General features: G+C 41.2%; 1 protein-coding gene and 3 long non-coding RNA genes across 4 annotated transcripts in view; all 4 read left to right on the top strand.

Annotated features, from left to right (window-relative positions):
- LOC124270793 overlaps nt 1–11,988 on the top strand; it is a 73,798-nt gene extending 61,810 nt beyond the window's left edge. Inside the window, exon 39 of the mRNA XM_046705833.1 lies at nt 11,001–11,988. Within this exon, the coding sequence (XP_046561789.1) occupies nt 11,001–11,278 (278 nt within the window). The 3' untranslated portion in view covers nt 11,279–11,988. The remainder of the gene's footprint in view (nt 1–11,000) is intronic.
- LOC124270829 lies at nt 92–1,348 on the top strand. The gene is made up of 3 exons (XR_006896882.1): nt 92–180; nt 874–1,048; nt 1,315–1,348. It is a non-coding gene; the product is annotated as an uncharacterized LOC124270829 (long non-coding RNA).
- On the top strand, nt 3,675–4,218 carry LOC124270830. The gene is made up of 3 exons (XR_006896883.1): nt 3,675–3,702; nt 3,787–3,952; nt 4,174–4,218. It is a non-coding gene; the product is annotated as an uncharacterized LOC124270830 (long non-coding RNA).
- Nucleotides 8,635–8,931, top strand: LOC124270828. Its single transcript, XR_006896881.1, has 2 exons — nt 8,635–8,786; nt 8,890–8,931. It is a non-coding gene; the product is annotated as an uncharacterized LOC124270828 (long non-coding RNA).
- Nucleotides 11,989–12,901: the final 913 nt, after the last annotated feature.

The following is a 12,901-nucleotide window of genomic DNA, read 5'->3' as shown; positions in this document are numbered from 1 at the left end:
CTTCAGTTCTTAAGCAATGTCTTATCTCTTAATAATATTTCTTTCAGCCACAGATTTTGTGAAGAAGACAACAGTTGCTGTATCAGGGGTTTCCCTTGTCGACGCCACACCTCCAGTACCAACAGGGCAACACATTGACGTGGAGGGACGATACATTACATCTCGTCTTATACATGTCTGGTAACGTTGAGAAAGTGGCATGTGAGCTCGTACAGATGTTTTCAGAGAAACCTTTGAAGGAAAAAGGGCCAGGTTGATGCTAATATGTTGGGTTCTCGAACAAAATTAGCATTCTATACGAAAATACATTTCATAATATTTTTCCCGACCTTGTTGAGTCAATAAATACATAGGCTGCATTTGTTCTTGTTACAAGACATGTTTTCAATTCTAAACACAAACTTAGTCGAGAACTAGAGATTACTGTACAACTGCAGCAATTTTCCACAACTCTGCATCTGTAGATAACGTACTGACTTTCTTATTGAAGCTGACATGTCCAGTTCTGGTCGGATTAACGTTAAATATTCATATATAGCTGCCAAACTTGCTCGACCTATTAACACTGATTTCTTTTTCTGTTGATTGTATTATTATTCTTATGTGTTGAATTCTTTAACTAATTGTTTTATATGGGTAACATTCACAAATGTACAATACAGAATAATAAACTTTGTGTGCTAGGTATACTTGTAATATATCCTCACACATTAATTATCAAAATATTTAGGTTTCAATATTTACTTTAGTTGTGGACAAAACATACACTGAAGAAGTCACACGACCTTTCTGATTTTCATGTCCTGTTCTAGGCAAATGTTGATGGAGTAATATTCTACACTGGAACATCAACAATGTTGATATATTCCACAGCTGGAGGAACGTTTTCTCAGACGAGGAAAGTGGAATAAAGTCATACAGCGTTGCTATGGGCACCAGACTTGCGTATACTGATGTGTCAGAGTACATGATGACCGTTGAGGATTGTTTGGACATTGACACACTTAATAAAACAGAGGATGGTCACTCTTATTATATAACTGTGAAGGTAGCTTTGGACGTTTCTATCTTCTTTTCTTTCATGTGTACAAATAATCATGACACAAAATGATCCCCGAGTGTTCGTTTATTCGTAGATCTCGATCGTTGAGGTAGCTGGGTTGTAGGAGTCTAGTCTATCTCAGTTAAACGAACCAATCGTCTTTGATTTAAAGATTCAAATAATAATATAACCTTGTTTTGCTAAATAAATAAGAAGAACGGTCTGAAGTCCCAACTTATGTCGGGGCAATCTTATTGATGTCCTTCTTCCAGGCCATCAACGGTGCAGGTCTGTACACACTGTCATACTTCACGACCTCTGGTTGTGGACACCACGCCTCCATCTTCTGGCCACGTCTATGACGGAGTACAGTCAGCTGCCTCACATGATGACAAAAGACAAGGACTATATCACCAGTGTCTCCGAGAGATGGCAGCCTACTGGGAAGGCTTCGACGATCCTCATTCAAGTGTCGCCATTTACAAGGTCAAGGTCGGAACCTGCGCAGGATGTGACGACAAAATGAAAGAAGCCAAGACAGGGCTACATCAATGTGAGATTGTTCCACATTTTGCTTTCTCGACTGTGCTTTTTAAAATAATGTCAAGAAAAACATATCGATACAATACAATTTCAGATATCAGCCTACACAGCACATCATGCTCTCCCCAGGAGTGAAGTACTTCACCACAGTGACAGCCTGTAACACAGCAGGCCTCTGCACAGCAGCTCCTCCTCAACCTCAGACGGTGTGATCCTGGACAGCTCCCACCAGTTCCTGGAACAGTGCAGGATGGTACAGGCGACATGGACATACAGTTCCAGGCGACGAGGTGATAAGGAGTATTTGGTATTACAATGGGTATTTCGTAGAATGATTATTAAGTAGAAGCAGTTCTATCTCGACGGAAATATCATTAAATTACTTTGGAACTATGCAGTGTTTACAGAGTTGGTATGTTTCACAGGACATTCATCGGTTGCAAGTGGCGAGGCTTCAGCGACCCTGAATCAGGATTAGATTACTATGAATGGCGTGTCGGAACAAAACCAGGAGCTGACAACATTCTCTCAGCCCGCACTGCAGCCTTGGGTGAGGTCATCTTCCACACCCTGTCACATGACCAACAGTTGCCCGTACGACGGACGTTGTACAACACTATCCGGGCATTCAACAAAGCAGGTATGTTGCAGACGGTTGACGAGAACAGTCGACTTGTAGATGTAAGAGGTAGTCAAAATCGTGACAAACACTGCATCATGTTTCAGGGCTTTATTCAGAGGCCATGTCTAATGGGGGTACTGGTGGATGACAGCGTTCCCATTGTGGTTTACACTTCCGACAGTGAGAAGTTTAATGTCCCTTGTTCCCCAACACTACCAGTCAGTCGGACAGCTCTGAGTCTACACTGGGAATTCCAAGACGTTGAGTCCGCTATAGAACGCCAGTACCTCTCGTTATCATCTCACCAGCTTGGAGAGATAGATAGTTCTAATCTTGAGGGAGTAAAGGTTGTCTTATATAGATAAAACACAGTATATTTGGCATTCAGTTAGAATTGGTCTCCAGCAGCCCATATTTATCGCAACGGTACTAATCGTATGCGACTAACGGGATCGGGTGGGTCTCGCTGACTTGGTTGGCACATGTCTTCGTTTCCCAATTCCGTAGATCGATGCTCATTCTGTTGATCACCGGATTGTCTGGTCGAGACTCGATTATTTACAGACCGCCGCCATATAGCTGGAATATTGCAGAGTGTGGCGTTAAACTAAACTCACTCCTCAAGCTGAAGAGTGACCACGAAATATTGTCAGTACAATAGAAATACTGAACGTTCATCTATTCATCCATGTATGTTGTATTCCAGGTTCCTGGTTTACTTCGAGAATACACTTTTGTGAACCTTGACTTGCATGATGGAAGTAAATACAAGGTGAAGGTTACCGCGTGCAATATGGCGGGTCTCTGTGTATCGGCACATACAAACAACATTTTAGTTGACAGCTCTAAACCAAATACAGGTATGATTTTGTTGTGCTCCAACGGAACAGATTGCGGAACGGTAATTTTACTCTTATTAGAAATCCGATGACAATGATGATGATGAAATAATATTTAATTTGCAGGTACGTTCGCCATAGAAACCGACCATGCAGTGAAACTTACCAAGACATCCGACTGGCTGGATGACTTGGACCAGGACCAGACTGAACCTGGCGTGGCTTGGCTTCTCTGACCTACATTCAGGGGTGGACCATTACCTTGTAACAATAGGATCTCATGAATTCGGAACAGATTACAATACGGTGAGATGATTGTAAGAGACAAAAAAGATCGCATAACTCATATACAGAAATAAGAGTTGCTTATACGTGACCGCCATACAGCTGAAGCATTGCGGAGTGCAGCGTTAAATTAAACTCACTCATTCTACGTGCAATTTTACACGGTGTAAATGTGCAAGTAGGAAATACTGATCAACTTGAACATACACACACATTTATTTATTGCAGGGTACACTACCGGAGAAGGTCTTCCATAGTGACTCGGGTGTTAACAAAGGTGATGAAGGAGTCCTGCAGCGTTTCTGGTACACAGTCGTGCCCTGCCGTCATCAACAGGATCTGTGTTTGTAGCTATTTGGGGTGTGAATGGGGTAGGTTCTTTGGCACTGTCCTTAAACTTTTTAAACTGAAGTTATCTATACTCAAAGCATGATTGTATCCAATTCTACTTCTAGGTTGGACTACAGAGTGATGCCTACCACGCTGAACTGGTCCTGAAGGCAGACTCTACTCTGTGGCTGGTGAGGAGGTGCCAGGCCTACAACTGTGAGGGACATTGTGTCTGTGCAGTGCAGGGCGGTACCTGTTCTGCCAGTAAAGCATGTGCACAAGACAAAACAGGTTTGTGGAGTAACGGGAAACCAAACAGAACAAGGATTAGGACCTAATATCACATTTTCAGTCATTTTCGTAGCTATAGATCTCTTACACGTGTCTTGCATTTTATGGCCAGTACATAAACTCACAACAAGGTTAACAGAGCAGGAAGGATTAAGCTGCTAGAAACCCTCATTTCAAGTTTTCTAACGAAAACTTCAACCCTTTGCATCTTGATGGAGCAGATCAAAATATCACAATCAAAGACGTGGTGGACGTCATGTCTCCAGGGTGGTTCTAATGACGTCGACGTCAGTCTCTTCAACACCGTCATGGCTGCCGCTTGGACTGACTCGTCAGGGGGATCATCTGTTTCACGGTAAGCAGCCGTTCTATACGCACTATGCATACTTTGTAACATTTACATGAGTTCACAGATGCATCCTGACACGTGTTATTTGTTATTTGTTGTCTGTAACATTTGTCCTTTGGAACAGATATGAATACAGTATGGGCGGAGGAGAGTGATGAGCCAATGGGGGTGTTTGACGCCACGGCCGACAGGATTTGGTTTGATGCAGGTCTACAAACATCTGCTGTTGTCTCATTACCTGCAGGTGAGAGTGAATCATACTTGTACACAACTTCGCACGACAGAAACATGCTCATATTGAAGCTTTAATCAGTTGGTATCAATTCAATCACTAATCGACATAGCACTTCAACAATCTCAATATGCGTAAACAGGCTGTTATACGTGTCATGATGATTTGCAGGCAAGTCTCTGATATCTGGAGTGAACTATTACTTTTTGTGAGGAGCGTGGTATAACAAAACCAGCAGCATCTTCAAATCGGATGGCGTCCTCATCAAACGGCACCACCCACAGTAACAGTCAAGATGGGCCAAGCTGTAAGTATCTGCTATTAGATTGTTCATATGTCTTTACAGAGCTGCTGTTGGTTTCAGTGTTGTAGAAGGTGAATGTGTTTAGATGGAGTGACTTAGCGCTGCTGTGTTACCACAGGTGAAAGAGCTTGCACACCAACTGACACCAAAGATACAGACTTTCAGACACAGGAACGAAACTCTGTTTGTGCAGTGGAGTGGAAAGTTCCTTCAGGGTCAGAGCGGCATCCTCCAGATACAGGGTCTTTATCAGCACTGTGCAGGAGGTATTTTGAATACTGAATTTGACGAATTTCGTCTAATTGCAATTCACTAATTCAACAGACAATCGTATAACTGTCGAATTTTGAGGACCCCATTCTTGACTAAATTTTCCAAATGACATTTAATTGCAATCACCTATTTAAACAGACCATCGTGTAACTTTCAATTCGGATGCAGGTCACGAGTATCCACAAATCAGAGAAGCTGACCTCCGCCAGCTATACAGCGACAGGTCTAATTTTACTTCCAAACACCGTCTACTACTGCAGTGTCCTGGCAACACAACAAGGCTGGTCTGGTCAGCTGGGCCTATTCTGATGGAGTACAGGTGGACGTCATGCCTCCAGTGGCAGGCAGAGTGAAGGATGGACGTGGTTCGTAATATTGTAGATCATTTCGTCTCTCTTAATATGGTATTAACAGAGGTATGATATATACAGTATACTAAACTTTTATGCATGTTTTCATACTGTTGAATATTGATGCAGGCATCCATGACTTGGACTACCAGAGTTCAACATCCGAAGCATCCATACTCCTGGTACGGCTTCTCGGACTGGAGACTCCACAATAATCAAAGTATTTTTTGGTGTGTGGGGACAAGCAACGACACATCAGATTGCAGTGTGTTGGACTGGTTGGATATAGGACTACACACATCTTCTAGGAGGTCGCTGTTGTCTCCAATCGTAAATGGTCAGTGAATATAGAACCTTTACATTATGTTAGTGCCACTTATGTTAGATATGGGATAATACGTATATACCTATCACATGATCACATTGTCTTGTGTTCAGGTACAAGAATATGGAGCAAGGTGTATGCTGTGGATGCTGTTGGTTACACCTCAGATGTTGTTGTTTCTGATGGAGTCGTTGTTGATGCATCTCCACCTGAACGTCAGGATGTAGCATATCTTGGAGACAATCTGGTTAAGAACCCATCTTTAGAGGGAGACGATATAATTGGTACTACCACGAAATGCAACCTCGTCATACCAACATCATGGGAAACTGACATAGCGTCCTGTATCAAGGTTCAGGCGCCGGATTCACCTGCTAGCTAAAGATGGACATAGTTTGTGTCCGTAATTGGAAGCATCAACAAATGATCTCAGGTCTTGAGGTTGGGAGGCAGTACAAGCTGACTCTGCATGCTGGATACCAGAGACTGTTTCCAACACCCACAGATCAGTTGATGCAATAGTTACAATAGGAAGTGAAGTCTTCAGCTTTACCCTGGACCCTAACCTCTGTAGAGGCACCTGCACTGTCGGAGATCACTCCGAGTCGTCCTGTGGAACAAGCACACATACAGGTTCACAGCCGTAGATACCAGTCTAGTGCTGAAGATAACGTCATCGTCCAGGATGATGGAGTTTGCACTAGACCATGTAAGTGTCAGACTGTGGACTATGTTGCTGGTCAGGACAGTGTGGACACCGAGGGCATCTGGTGGTCCACTCTGTGTTCCTGTCACACTGGTCATCTCTACATGTTTCCTGGCACTTCGAGGACCTACAATCTCCAATTACACAGTACACATGGGCGATTGGTAACTAGATTTATTGTCATTACGTCAACTGACTTTTCTGAATTAGTAAAATGCAACACTGTGTAGTTTAGTGAGATGGTAAATGTTCGATATTATAGATCCAAGAATAATATGTTAACTTGAATATTGCGTATTTGTTTCAACGACTATCACTGGGGATGGGGAGGAAAGCATAATCTCTGACATAGGACCAGATCTGAAATTGTGACAAAATAGATTCCCGGCTTTGGTTCACGTCGTTGGGTACAATGTGTAAAATACATTTATAGTGTCCTCCGCCGTGATATTGCTAGAATGTTGCTAAAATCAGCGTACCATCACACACTCCTCACTCACTCACTCACTCGCTAATGTAGACAGTTCTTTCTAATCTTTCAGGAGCTCATCAACACATCATTGTTTCAGTGTACCGTTATCGCAATGAGGATATATATACTCATTGAAACGAATAAAGGAACACTTGAAAGTACAAGTGTTACTTTATTCTTTTCAGAATTTCACCTACAGTACAACACAAATCATGTGAAGAAACCTGGAAAGAATAAAGGAACACTCGTACTCAGGTGGTCCCTTATTCGTTCCTGAAATATGTTAGTCCGTGTATAAGTTACTTATCATATCATACTCTGTGCGTTCGTATAATCAAAAGGTCCTTGTGTTCCAGGCACAACTCCAGGTGGTACACATGTCCAGGGCTACACGGACCTAGGTCGAGCCACACAGGGAACACTGTCTAATGTGCAACTGCTCCATGGCGCCACTGTTTATATTACTGTCATGGCGACGAATGCTGCTGGGCTGACAGCTGTGACATACTCTGACGCCATCACAGTAGACATGACTGCACCACAGTTCGACCTCATCAGTGATGGTCTGGATGGTAAACTTGAAATTTATATATATGTCAGATGAATAAAAACTAAGTGCAGGTCTACAACTCTTGATGGATTAATATTACATCAAATGCAATAATTGAAGAGTTCTTCGTAACGTGGTAATTTAGCTGCTTCATTGCCACAGATTGAGTGTTTACGTTTGTTCCAGGACGAGATGAAGACTATCAGACATCAGGTGTGGTGAGTGTCTACTGGCAAGTCAGAGATGAAGAATCAGGTGTAGAACACTGCGACTGGGCTATTGGTACGTGGAATACTTCATTGCCAACAATATTAAACGCTAGCATTTTCTGTGTTGTTTAACATAAAGTCGCTGGAATGAAAGATCCATGGCAACAAGACGTGCACTTCGTGGTAACTTTCAAAGAGTAAACATCTTATGTCAGACACAAATTCAGGCAATCCTTAAATTAATCAATACAATATGAATGTTCAATATGAAATATATTTCAGGGAATTCCTGACATTTGCAAGCCACAAATGATAAAATATTTGGTTGACATATGTGTAATCAGGAATCCAGACTTAACAATACGGTATAATTAAATTTTATGGATGAAGCGTGTCTTCACTACTGTAGTAAATGGACATTGTTTGAGATTTATATGGAATGTAGATGGAAACAGTTCCACGTGTAGCGAGTTTGGCGTCACAGTATTTAAACATAGTCCTAATGTATTCATATATATACAAACATCTTTAACCATTTCTTGTACGTACGCCATGTACTAGTATCTTGTTCAATGACAAGGGAGGACACGAGGCAGCAGCGACATGAAACAGTTTGAGAGGATCCCCCCAGGTCAGTCCACAGCCCAACATGACATCGCCTCCAAGATCCACTCGTCATCTGTGACAGTCTACACCACAGTCCGGTGCTTCAACAAGGCGGGGCTGGCGGCGGCCATGACGTCGGATGGAGTTGAAGTGGTCCAGACAAGGAACCAGACATCAGTTCCTGGCTTCAGTGTCCTGAGAGAAAGTCAGTCGGTGTACAGTGAGAGGGATATGTGTCACCAGAGTCAGGAGAAAGTCCGACTCCGATGGGACAAAACCAGCCGACATTTCAAAACAGTGGTAAACTGAATATCTTCAGAAAATCAGAAAACACGGAACGTAAACCATCAATCATTGCAGCTTTATACGTTTGTAGTTGATAAATGTCATAATCTTGAGAGTAGTTGCTACAGTAAAACAGTACATGGAGTAGTTGCTATAGTAAAACAGTACTTGGAGTAGTTGCTACAGTAAAACAGTACATGGAGTAGTTGCTACAGTAAACCAGTACTTGGAGTAGCTGCTATGGAGTAAAACAGGAGAACTATAGTAAAACAGTAGGTAGTTGCTATAGTAAAACAGTACATGGAGTAGTTGCTATAGTAAAACAGTACATGGAGTAGTTGCTATAGTAAAACAGTACATGGAGTAGTTGCTATAGTAAAACAGTACTTGGAGTAGTTGCTATAGTAAAACAGTACATGGAGTAGTTGCTATAGTAAAACAGTACATGGAGTAGTTGCTATAGTAAAACAGTACTGGAGTAGTTGCTATAGTAAAACAGTTACATGGAGTAGTTGCTATAGTAAAACAGTTCATGGAGTAGTTGCTATAGTAAAACAGTACATGGAGAAGTTGCTATAGTAAAACAGTACTTGGAGTAGTTGCTATAGTAAAACAGTACTTGAGGATAGTAGTTGCTATAGTAAAACAGTACTTGGAGTAGTTGCTATAGTAAAACAGTACATGGAGTTGCTATAGTAAAACAGTGGAGTAGTTGCTATAGTAAAACAGTACATGGAGTAGTTGCTATAGTAAAACAGTACATGGAGTAGTTGCTATAGTAAAAAAACAGTACATGGAGAAGTAGTTGCTATAGTAAAACAGTACATGGAGTAGTTGCTATAGTAAAACAGTACATGGAGTAGTTGCTATAGTAAAACAGTACATGGAGTAGTTGCTATAGTAAAACAGTACTTGGAGTAGTTGCTATAGTAAAACAGTACATGGAGTAGTTGCTATAGTAAAACAGTACATGGAGTAGTTGCTATAGTAAAACAGTACATGGAGTAGTTGCTATAGTAAAACAGTACATGGAGTAGTTGCTATAGTAAAACAGTACATGGAGTAGTTGCTATAGTAAAACAGTACATGGAGTAGTTGCTATAGTAAAACAGTACATGGAGTAGTTGCTATAGTAAAACAGTACATGGAGTAGTTGCTATAGTAAAACAGTACATGGAGTAGTTGCTATAGTAAAACAGTACTTGGAGTAGTTGCTATAGTAAAACAGTACATGGAGTAGTTGCTATAGTAAAACAAAAAACAGTACATGGAGTAGTTGCTATAGTAAAACAGTACATGGAGTAGTTGCTATAGTAAAAACAGTACATGGAGTAGTTGCTATAGTAAAACAATTACATAGTAGTTGCTATAGTAAAACAGTACATGGAGCAGTAGCTATAGTAAAACAGTACATGGAGTAGTTGCTATAGTAAAACAGTACATGGAATGTAGCTACAGTAAAACAGTACATGGAGTAGTTATAGTAAAACAGTACATGGAGTAGTTGCTATAGTAAAACAGTACATGGAGTAGTTGCTATAGTAAAACAGTACATGGAGTAGTTGCTATAGTAAAACAGTACATGGAGTAGTTGCTATAGTAAAACAGTACATGGAGTAGTTGCATGGATACCAGCTAAAAAACAGTACATGGAGTAGTTGCTATAGTAAAACAGTACATGGAGTAGTTGCTATAGTAAAACAGTACATGGAGTAAGTTGCTATAGTAAAACAGTTCATGGAGAAGTTGCTATAGTAAAACAATTGCACTTGGAGTAGTTGCTATAGTAAAACAGTACATGGAGTAGTTATAGTAAAACAGTACATGGAGTAGTTGCTATAGTAAAACAGTACATGGAGTAGTTGCTATAGTAAAACAGTACATGGAGTAGTTGCTATAGTAAAACAGTACATGGAATAGTTGCTATAGTAAAACAGTACTTGGAGCACTAGCTACAGTAAACCAGTACTTACAGCAGTTGCTGGTGTTTCAGATTGGTATTGAGGGAGATACGCTGACACAGCAGAATGTCGTCCCCGTCCATCTGGAGTACACCTTGGCCACATTAGTGGGTGTAACACTGAAGGATGGATCAACATATCATGCCCTCAGTTTTCCTATTGACGGGATGGGAACACACGGAGAGACAACTATGTTGAACTTCACGGTGCATGGCCTTCCTCCAGCGATAACAGGTGTGTGGTTTGTGCTGTAAAACAGCTTAGTCGTGCCAAACAAATGCCTGTCAATACTAGATATCTTACATTATATTGCTCAATATTGCCGTGATAAAATAAGTCACACTATCTAAAATTATGGATTATCACATTCCGTCCGTTTTCGTAAAAAATATACACAATATTCACGTGTTTAACATCTTCCCACAGCTTCTGACCGTTTGTCTGTGGTCAAAACTGGCGACCGACTGACCGTCGCCTGGCGGAATTTGTTTGCTTCTCCCTGGGACGACCTGAAGTATGAAGTTCACGTCGGAACAGTTCTCGGAGGCGCCGATATTGTAGACAAGCTGTTAACAGAGAACGATGAAATCACTCTGACTTTAAATTCGCAATATCGCGGATTTGATGAGATTTATGTTACTCTAAACGCTATTGGCACGTGTGGTCTGTCGTCCTGGTCCACACAAACAGTAAGCTTGAACTAAGTGCACTTGATTCGTGTTTCCTATATTATGGTAAAATTTAAAACCAGCATGGTGCACCGATTTTCATTCTCTTCAATTATGATATATTATACAATTATTCAATCTGAATAGTAATTCATAGAATAACACAAACTATACTTTTACGAACACATTACTCATTTTGTGCAATGCAAATGCACACGCAACATGTCTCTCATGAGAAAGGTATTCGCCTTTTCATGGATGCTCTCTCATGAGAAAGGTATTCGCCTTTTCATGGATGCAAACCGAGCGGCATACTGACATGCAACAGGGGACATGAAGCGTGAATGTTATACATATTTTTTCTATACTTACATGGCGTGATTTTTGTATTTTCTTATAACCTTGGTATTTACATTTTTTATCCATCCTATTCACATATACGTTCAATATAAGTATCCACCATAACTGAACGTAACCTATAAAACAAACACACACAAACATCCTTGTACTTGTGGATGTCAAGGAAAGAAATATGATTGTATCGATTAGTATACTAAATAACAGGATTGCAGGAGGGGAATACCCGAGTAACTCCCATTCTCCTGAAGTGATTGAACCAAGGATCCTCCTGAATATGGAAAGTTTTTAGAATATTCTCCTTCTTGACAGAACCCTACTGTCACACTCTTTCATTTCTTACTTGTGGAAGCTATCTGAAAAATAAACGCGAACTTTGTGTAGCTTCATTTGTGTTTTGTGAATGTTCTTTTGATGCACGTGGCATGCGTTCTTTGTAGTTTCAAGCATGAAAAGCTTCATCGCAAGCGGGTCCTTACAATGCATAGTGCACCGCTGGTTCATGGGGTCCTAATCGTAAATATTAAAAGTCGCCGTTTTATAGAAAAAATGACCTTTGAGTGTGTAATTTGGGTTTAACGCAACGTTCAACAGTATAAAACACGGATATACGGGAGGAAAATATCTCACATGCACACCTCAAACGTGAAACCTCTTGTAGGGGTGATGCACATCTCAAACGTGAAACTTCGTGTAGGGGTGATGCACATCTCAAACGTGAAACCTCGTGTAGGGGTGATGCACATCTCAAACTTGAAATCTCGTGTAGGGGTGATTCACATCTCAAACGTGAAATCGCGTATAGGGGTGAAGCACATCTCAAACGTGAAACCTCGTGTACGGGTGATGCACATCTCAAACGTGAAACCTCGTGTATGGGTGATGCACATCTCAAACGTGAAACCTTGTGTATGGGTGATGCACATCTCAAACGTGAAACCTCGTGTACGAGTGATGCACATCTCAAACGTGAAATAACGTATAGGGGTGATGCACATCTCAAACGTGAAATAACGTGATAATGTATGATGGGTGATGCACATCTCAAACGTGAAAAACGTATAGCGTATAGGGGTATGATGCTGTCAAATCAAGAAACACAATCTGAGCGGCGGCGGGGTAGCCTGGTGGTTCATGCGTTCGCTCAACACGCTGAAGAACCCAACATGGGTACAATGTGTGAAGCCCATTTCTGGTGTCTCCCGCAGTGATATTGCTGGAATATTGCTAAAAACGGCGTAAAAAGAAAACTTCCCTCACACAATCTGAGCGAACAGGGATTCGAACGAGCGATCAAAGGTG

Source organism: Haliotis rubra, unplaced genomic scaffold, assembly GCF_003918875.1.
Source record: "Haliotis rubra isolate DU_JTF1 unplaced genomic scaffold, ASM391887v1 Scf155, whole genome shotgun sequence".
In the NCBI taxonomy this organism is placed as follows: domain Eukaryota; kingdom Metazoa; phylum Mollusca; class Gastropoda; order Lepetellida; family Haliotidae; genus Haliotis; species Haliotis rubra.
The sequence above is the reverse complement of the archived record's forward strand: the minus strand, read 5'-3'. Positions and strand labels throughout refer to the sequence as shown.